At 40.4% G+C, this 9408-nt stretch overlaps 1 protein-coding gene across 1 annotated transcript in view; it reads left to right on the forward strand.

Annotated features, from left to right (window-relative positions):
• The window catches only part of CUBN (cubilin (intrinsic factor-cobalamin receptor)), a 315183-nt gene extending 305865 nt beyond the window's left edge, over positions 1-9318 (forward strand). The window contains 3 exon segments of the mRNA XM_011963893.1: positions 1976-2169; positions 4339-4562; positions 8410-9318. Of these exon segments, the coding sequence (XP_011819283.1) occupies positions 1976-2169; positions 4339-4562; positions 8410-8517 (526 nt within the window). The 3' untranslated portion in view covers positions 8518-9318.
• Positions 9319-9408: the final 90 nt, after the last annotated feature.

Genomic DNA, 9408 nt, shown 5'->3' on the forward strand with positions numbered 1-9408 from the left:
GAATACTCGCCATGACGGGAGACCAAAAGATGTATGTAGCAGGAAGGAAATGAAGAGACAAATACAGTTATTCTTTGTGCCGGTCCGGTTATTCACCTTGGACCTATGTACCTCCCCCACCATGGAGATCCAAATATTTATATGAAGTGTAAAGCAGAAAGAATGAGGGGAGTGGGATCTGGAGGAAAGATGGAATAATCCCGTTAGGTTGGAGTCACAGTGCAACTAACTCTTAACTCACTCCAGCTTGAATGGACCCTTATTGATCAGAGTCAACATTTGCTGTTTGCTTGATAGACGCTGGGAAGTAAAGCTTTGCTTTCCAGCGATGGAGAGTGAGAACCCTTCCTCCCCGCTGTCCTTCATTACTCCATAGAATGGATCTGAAACTTCCTGTCCCATAAGCAAAGAAAGGAAACCACCACTTAGGCCTCTAAAATGTGGCCCCGTCTGGCTCTCAGTGGGAAGACTGTGGGCATAGTTTCTTGGCAGCTGGACCAGAAAGCCTCAGCATTCCATTCTTGTGAACTGCAGTGGGAACGGAAATGTCTGACTGAGGATTCTTACTGTGTTACTCCCAAGCGAGGGCTGAGCTCTAGACCATGCTTGGAATCTGCTAGTGTTTTCCTGCCTTCACCTCCCCTTTCAGGATCCTCTGATGTCCCAGAGATGCCTGCTGCTCTCGGTGGTCCCATTCCTCCTAGGAGAGGAAAGTGAATAAGACAAGTTGTCAGCAATGTCAGTGGAAATTAGTATCTCGCTGCTCCTCTCAGAGCAACGGCATTTTAAAAGAGGACCCCAAGGGAAAAACACCCAAACTCAAGAGCATGGTGCTGGCAGGTCTTATATATGGCAGCCCTCCCATCTTCTAGTGGATGACTGGCTACTCTGTCATGGCAAGGTTACTTTGTTTAAACGCGTAGCAGAATAATCCCCAAAGCACTAAAAAGGCATTATTCTCTCCCATGGGCTACTACATAGACCTAAAAGGAATCTCACCTGATCAACACAGCCCAGCAAGATGTCTTAACTCTGTGACTTAAGATACCAGCAATTAACCAATTAACCAAAGTTTAAACCATGGAATTATAAAGGGAACAGAGGAACTTCCAATATTTTGAATACATAGATCAGTAAAATCAGCATTTCCACATGTCAGTCAGGTTCCAACGTACATTGCCTGTGTAACGTTTCTGTAGGAAGCGTCGAGAGCCCTCCTGGAAGAAGGGCTGGTTGTGAATGCAGGGTAGGAGCCAGGCTGGGGGACAGAAAGTGGTTCAGTTCACAATGTGGTTCTCTCTCCCCATAAAATACCAACTCATCTCCTGTTTTTATATGTGTCTACTCAAAAATAAGTTGAAACAAAAAAGCAACGAGGCCTCGGAATGTGTTTGTAATACACATTTAACAACAGACATTATATAGATTTATAACTCTGTCCTTTGCCCATATAGAAATTCCTTTCGTTCTGAACTTTATTATACTTCGCATTGTATTTTTTCATAGCCCCTTTATAGCCAAGTAATTTTTAATCGGAAACACTTGCACACACACACGCACACTGAAAAAGGTGTAATAGTTGACTGGAAACAGAGCAGGCAACATTGCCCCCACCCATCCCCACCTTTTAAAAATTCACTTTACCTACATTCTCCAAAATGTTTCCCCATAAGCAAAGGCTGCAGGATCACAGCACAAACTATGGCATAAAAAAGCTGCCTGGTGTTTTAATTACTATAGGTTAACAGATATTTCTGAATCAAAATGCAAATGTTTTTTGATCTACACATGGAACATTTTTCCCCTTTGCAAGTGAAGGTGACTTCTGCATGTATTTTCAGAAAACCCTTCATTCTTAGGTATATAAGAAGACAAAGCTTTTCTGAAAGTGTCATCATTCAAACTGTCTCACATTGTAATGTATATACATTAGAGAAGAAAGTGTAAGTTTAATAATGAATGACTCCTTCCTAAGGGTGAGAAATGGAAGTAACAGCAATTCACCATTACTGGGCAAGTACTGTGGAGCTCTGCTGCCAAGCCCTGTCTTCTCTCAAAATAATGAACTATACCTACGATTTAAGAGTGATAGTGTAACTTCTGATCGTGGATATGAAATCATCTGGACCTCATCACCCACTGGTAAGACATTTGCATTTTGTATGGGAAAGCAATGTAGGTGAGAAAAACATAAGGTGTCTAATAGAAAAAGGCAAAGTAACCTTATATTTTTAGCTACCTGTGTACCTGATTAGTTTATGTTAAGAATAGAGATTTTTAACCATGAAAGTACAGATTACTTTTTTTTTTTTGAAATGGTGTCTCACTCTGTCACCCAGGCTGGAGTGCAGTGGTGTGATCTTGGCTCACTGCAACCTCCACCTGCTGGGTTCAAGTGATTCTCCTACCTCAGTCTCCCAAGTAGCTGAGATTACAGGCATACGCCACCATGCCCAGCTGATTTTTGTATTTTTAGTAGAGACAGGGTTTCCCCATATTGGCCAGGCTGGTCTCGAACTCCTGAACTTAGGTGGTGATCCACCTGTGTCAGCCTCGCAAAGTGCTGGGATTACAGGCATGAGCCACCACGCCCGGCCAGATTACTTTAAATTCTACGTTTATTCATTATTTCTGTTTATAAAAGAATATATATTGATATATGAAGCATATATAAGGTAAGGTATGAAGATTTAAAGATTCCTTGGTAAATTAAATTTTGTTAGACTTTTTGACTAAGAAAGTTCTTTGAGAATTTAAAGAAAAACTTTTACCAAAAATCCAACTTATGAACACATTCTGGCATATATATAAGTGGTTGTGCTTCTCGCGGGCCCTAACGTTTCCTGGCGGTGCTGGAGAGAAATTGCTTTTTTAGGGTAGTAAGTATCATCTCACATTTTTGGTTGGCTGTTTATCAAACAACTAAAGAAAATTTAAGTCATGTCAATACATTTAATGCAAGAGAGGAGAAATACTTTTATGAAATGTCCCGAAATACCAAAATACCTTCAAAATAAAAAAGATAAACAGAAATCACTTTAAATATCTTAAGAAAAGGGTTCTATTAAGACAATTGTGGTAACGGAATCTTGACACCCAAAGGAAGCTTAAAGATAACCTCCAATGCTCAAATTTTATCGACGAGCAAATAAAACACCAAGATTAAGCTAGGTGCTGTGGCTCACGCCTATAATCCCTGGGAGACCAAGGCAGGTGGATCACCTGAGGTCAGGAGTTCCAGACCAGCGTGGTCCACATGGTGAAACCCCGTCTCCGCTAAAAATACAAAAATTAACTGGGTGTAGATCCCAGCTACTGGGGAGACTGAGACTGGAGAATCACTTCAACTTGGGAGATGGAGGCTGTAGTGAGCCGAGATTACACCACTGCACTCCAGCCTGGGTGACAAAGCAAGACTCCGTCTCAAAAAAAAAAAAAAAAAAAACCCACCATGAACCCGGGAGGCAGAGCTTGAAGTGAGCCAAGATCGTGCCACTGCACTCCAGCCTGGGCGACAGAGCAAGACTCCATCTCAAAAACCAAAACCAAAAACAGAATCCACCAAGATTAATGAGTTGCCCAAAATGCTCCACTAGACTGAGATGGAGGTGGGATTAGGTCTTGGTGGTCAGAGGCCCAGCCATGTGCTCTGGAACTATGCCAGCCACCTTCTTCCTGTCCCAGAGATGACCTGGGTCTCCACAGATAGGTAGTCTAAATCATGACAGCCTTTGTATACAGATTAACAAATGGAACAAATTTACACCAAAACTTGAAGTATTCGACCTTAAGTATGTCAGTTATTAGCCCAGTAAAGTCACTGTTATAATGAAGTAATTCCTGCCACCACCTACAATAACATACTCCCTCTTGGTTTAGTGCTGAATTTTACCTCTAATTTTACTTCACTCACATCATTAGCATCAACTCAGGGCACCCAAACATCTCTCCACCATCGAAAGCACACAGAGAACAACTTGATTTTCTTCCACAGTTTATCAAGGTTTTTTTTTTTCCATTCTGCTCTCAACACCCAGTTTTAAAGTACAGTCCTGGAGGAAGTTGTCCCGGGGTCGTGAAATGCAGGCGAAGGCACGTGTGTGGAGGATGGAAGAGGTGGAGGTGGCGATGGGAAGAGAGGGGAAGGGAGGAGAAAGGGTGCAGCCCAAAGAAGAGGAACAGGAAAAGGGGTTTCTGCCTCCATTATTCTCGCAGAGAGTCTCAGCACCTTAAGAAAATAGTCTTATTACCTAACAAGCCAGACTGAATGGGGGCTTATATATTGTTGAATCAAACTTGATGTCCTGTTTTGCTTGCAGAATGTGCAAAGAAATGTGTCTCTTTATGGAGACAGAGGCTCATTCACCAGCCCTGGCTATCCAGGCACCTACCCAAACAACACGCACTGTGAGTGGGCCCTAGTGGCTCCTGCTGGAAGGCTTGTCACCGTCAACTTCTACTTCATCAGCGTTGACGATCCAGGAGACTGTGTACAGAACTATCTCACACTCTACGACGGGCCCAACGCCAGCTCTCCATCCTCCGGACCGTACTGTGGAGGCGTGAGTAAAACAAGCATTTTATATTCCCATTTGTTGTTTTTAGACAATGAGAGTCACTTAGTGTAGACTTTTTTTTTTTTTTTTGAGACGGAATTTCGCTCTTGTCGCCCAGACTGGAGTGCAGTGGCACGCAATCTCGGCTCACTGCAACTGCTGCCTCCCGGGTTCAAGCAGTTCTGCTTCAGCCTCCTGAGTAGCTGGGATTACAGGCGCCAGCTGTGTGCTTTCTGTGCATCACGCCACCACGCCTGGCTAATTTTTGTACTTTTAGTAGAGACGGGGTTTCGCCATGTTGGCCAGGCTGGTTTCGAACTTCTGACATCAGGTGATCCGCCCGCTTCGGGCTCCGAAAGTGCTGGGATTACAGGGGTGAGCCACTGCTCCGGGCCTAGTGTAGACTTTTAAAGGCAGACACTTGTAGAGTAGGAAGTACAGCCTTTAACAAATTGAGCAGTTTTCCGACTTGCCTTTCTATTCTGGGAGCATGAGTGCCATCTGGTGGACATTGCGTTAAATTGCTATTAAGAGTTACCAAAATCGGCTCTGCGTCAGATCACCTGTGGAATTACTTACATTAGACTTCCGGTTCCCACCAAAACCCACTGACTCGGGATTTCCCAAGGAGGAGTCACAACATGCTGTCTTTTTAAAAAAGCTCCCTCTGTGACGTCAGTGCACTGCCTAGGGTTGAATACCCATGTTTATTTCTGCATAAATAGAACTATAGAAAATTTGGACACCTGGCTCTATTTTATCTACTTCTTGCTGAAAACTGCAGTAATTCTTTGAAGAAGTGGTGACTGATAGTTTGTTTTTGTAAAGCTCTGGTATCTTCCCTAAACAACTCAGAATCTGACATTGATTCAATATTGCAGGCATCTGTGCTTACGATCCTCTCATTTGATGTGCAAGTAGATACTTAAAGAGAGTAAAGGCTCACACCTGTAATCCCAACACTTTGGGAGGCCCAGGCAGGTGGATCACTTGAGGTCAGAAGTTTGAGACTAGACTGGCCAACATGGGGAAATCCCATCTCTACTAAAAATACAAAAATTAGCTGGCATAGTGGCACACGCCTGTAATCCCAGCTACTAGGGAGGCTGAGGCAAAATAATTGCTTGAGCCTGGGAGGCGGAAGTTGCAGTGAGCTGAGATGGCGCCACTCCACTCCAACCTGGGCAACAGAGCCAGACTCGATCTCAAAAAACAAGAGAGTAAGTAAGGGAAAATTGGCTGTTGGCAAGCAGGTATCTGTTTCTGATTTTTCTGCCGTTTAATCATCTTAGACTTTGTAATCAAACTAGACAGAAAACTGTATCAGCTGGAAATCTAGATGGTTTTTAAAATATAACTTACTATTTATAAAATTGATAAATGCTATTTTCAGAGGTATCAGAAAATAGATTAATTTTTCTAACACCCCAGCATTCTCATATATTCTTAACACCTTTCTTTGAATATATTTGTATATATTTTTCATGCACATTTTTTACTGTTTGATGGTATGTTTTTTCTACTTACCAATATATCATTAGTATCTTATATCAATAAAAACACTGGTGCATCATATTTAAGTTTTGGAGAGTATTCCATCGCATGAGTGTGGCCTAATTTATTTAACGAAGCCCCTGTAAGTAGACATTTAGGTCTCTTGAACTGTTTGCAACTACAGACAACACTTAATAAACTTTTTGGTAGTGATATCTTTATACACAGAGTTACATTACTTGGTGAGAAATGGTAATCGCAGGACCAGCAGACACTGTATCACGGGGATGCACAGAAACCACACAGAGAGAGACCCCAGTAAATGTGCCACACATCAGATTTAGAAGCTAATCAGCTCTCAGACATTGAATTGAAATTTACAAACATTTCAAAAGGGAGGAAAAGAGACAATTTTAACAATACAATGACTTTATATTGGTAGGGTTTTTTTTGTGTGTGTGGGCATGGTTTTCAGCGGCTTGCAAACATACAACCCCATTTGATCCCCAGAATGACAATACCATAAGGTGGAAAGAACAAGTATATCCTGGTCTTGTATAAACTGAGTCCAGGTTTATACTGAACAAGTATAAACCGAGTCACTGAGAGAAGTGACGGCCATTTAATCCAATGCCACGTTAAGTTGAAATATATAGCGAGATACATCAATTTTTTAAACTGTTGGTGTTCACAGTATTTTCCCAGTTTTACATTTTCTTTTATGAATGTGGATATAATTTCACATGTAATTTTTTTTTTTCTTAAAGGTACCACCAATTTCTTTAACACTTTATAAATGTTAAACATAAATGAAAAAATGTAAAACATAAGTATAAAACATGAAGTCTATTTACATACAGAGGTAGCTCTTATTTTGCTAATATTTACATACTTACAACTTTTTGTAAGTTGTAATATTTTGCTAATATTTACATACATATAACTTTTACATTTTACATACATATTTACACGCATAGTTACATACATACAAAAGTTGTATGTATGTATAAAAAGTTGAATTGTATACCGAAGGAGTATACATACAAAAGTATACAACTTGTATGTATTGTATACTCCTTCGGTATACAATTCAACTTTTTATATATGTAAATATGCATGCAAATATGTATGTTAAATATAAATTTGTAATATTTACATACATACAATATTTACATACATACAATTTACAAACAGATAGCTCCTTATTTTGCTAATATAAACACAAACCATGATTTGGAGATATTTTATGTTATGGTAAATACCATTGTTCACAGGGAAATCCTATATCCCTTGCAGCTACAGAATATGAACATCTAGCAAATGAAAGAGTAACGGGAAAAACAAGGAGAATCAAAGGGGATTCTAAAACTTCTGTTGACTGTCCATACTAGTTTGTCAATATAAAATAAGTTGTTGACATTTGGAAGCATTTTTAAATGGAAGTAAAAAGTAGACATGCATAGAAATAAAAATATTGTATATTCCTTGATGTATCTCTTACAGAGAAAAATCTACACTCACTTGAGTAAGTGTGTGTCTTGGAAATAAGTCTGTGTTTTGATGACTTGGGATAGGGCTGAGGCAGGAAAAGCCAGTAATGTAAGCATCATGAGAGCAGGGCTTTTTGCCTGTTTTGCTCTTTTTTTTTATGTCCCTACTACTAAAAACAATACCTGCAGCGTGGCAGTGCCTTGATCAATATTTGCCAAATGAATGAATAGAAAGTGAGAGACAACAGGGACCCATCTGTCCCCCCAACACACACACACAAACACACACTGTTCCACAGAAGTATATGAAAATAAATCTCAAGAGGAAACTACAAACATTGATGAAAATAGTATGTTTTACTTAATATAATCATTTTAATTCCATATGTATTTCAGAAAAATTAAATTTGCAGTAAGAACCTGAATAAGAAGTTCAAATGTTTTGATAACAGTTTTATTGAGATATAATTTATATACCATACATTTACATACATACAATTTACATACCATATAATTTATCTCCTTAAAGTATACAATTCAGTGGTTTTTAGTAGATTTACAGAGCTGTGTGCCCATTATCAGCACAGCCAATTTTGGGACACTTTCATTACTCATTACCCCCCAAAAGAAACCCTGTACCCATTAGCAGTCCTTCCCCATTTTCCCTCAACTCCCCACGCCCAGAAATATTCCTTTGTAAAGTATTTGCATTCATTATTTGCAAGGTTACTTCAAGAAATATATGCAAGTTCACTGTAAATTCTATAAAGTTTCTTTATGTGGTGCTTTGTTTCTAGGCTAACATTTCTAGAAAAACGTTTAAATATGTGAAACATATAATTTAATATTTTTTGTTTTTTCAATTTTAGGACACCAGCATAGCTCCCTTCGTGGCTTCCTCAAATCAGGTCTTCATAAAATTTCATGCTGATTATGCACGGCATCCATCCGCTTTCCGATTAACTTGGCACAGCTAAGCGGGTAACAACTCATGTTCACTCAGCACTTCTCCTCTGCAGCACGCTGGACAGGACTCTGCCATCTTTATACACGACCCCTGCTGATGCCACAGAGAATAAGCTGAACTTTTATGGTTTTCACCAAGCTATGGATAGAATCGATATTTGTAGGCCAGGCATGGTGGCTCACGCCCCTGTATTCTCAGCACTTTGGGAGGCCGAGGCAGGTGGATCACCTGAGGTCAGGAGTTTGAGACCAGTCTGGCCAACATGGTGAAACCCCATCTCTACTCAAAATACAAAAATTAGCCAGGTGTGGTAGCGGGCGCCTGTAATCCCAGCCACTCAAGAGGCTGAGGCAGGAGAATTGCTTGAACCCAGGAGGCAGAGCTTGTAGTGAGCTGAGATCACACCACTGCACTCCAGCCTGGGTGACATAGCGAGACTCCATCTCAAAAAAAAAAAAAAGAATCAATATTTGTACATTTTCTCGAACATAGAACATAGCTTCTTTAGTCTTGAGTGTGCATTTCATTCTAATATTTTGAGCTGAAATTTAAAAAAACTTTGAAAGACTTGGAAATGATTATGGCATATATGATATACATTTTAAAAAGTTAATAGTAATAGCCAGGGGCAGTGGCTCATACCTGTAATCCCAGCACATTGGGAGGCCATGGTGGGAGGATTGCTTGAACCTAGGAGTTTGAGACCAGCCTGGGCAACAAAGTGAGACCTTATTTCTACAAAAAATCAAAAAATTAACCAGGCATGGTGGCATGCACCTGTGGTTCCAGCTACACAGGAGGTTGAAGCAGGAGGATCACTTGAGCCCAGTAGATTAAGGCTGCAGTGAAACCCTGTGAATTAACCACGGTACTCCAGCCTGGGCGACAGACTGAGACCCTG

Source organism: Colobus angolensis, unplaced genomic scaffold (genome assembly GCF_000951035.1).
Source record: "Colobus angolensis palliatus isolate OR3802 unplaced genomic scaffold, Cang.pa_1.0 Scaffold63, whole genome shotgun sequence".
Taxonomy (NCBI): domain Eukaryota; kingdom Metazoa; phylum Chordata; class Mammalia; order Primates; family Cercopithecidae; genus Colobus; species Colobus angolensis.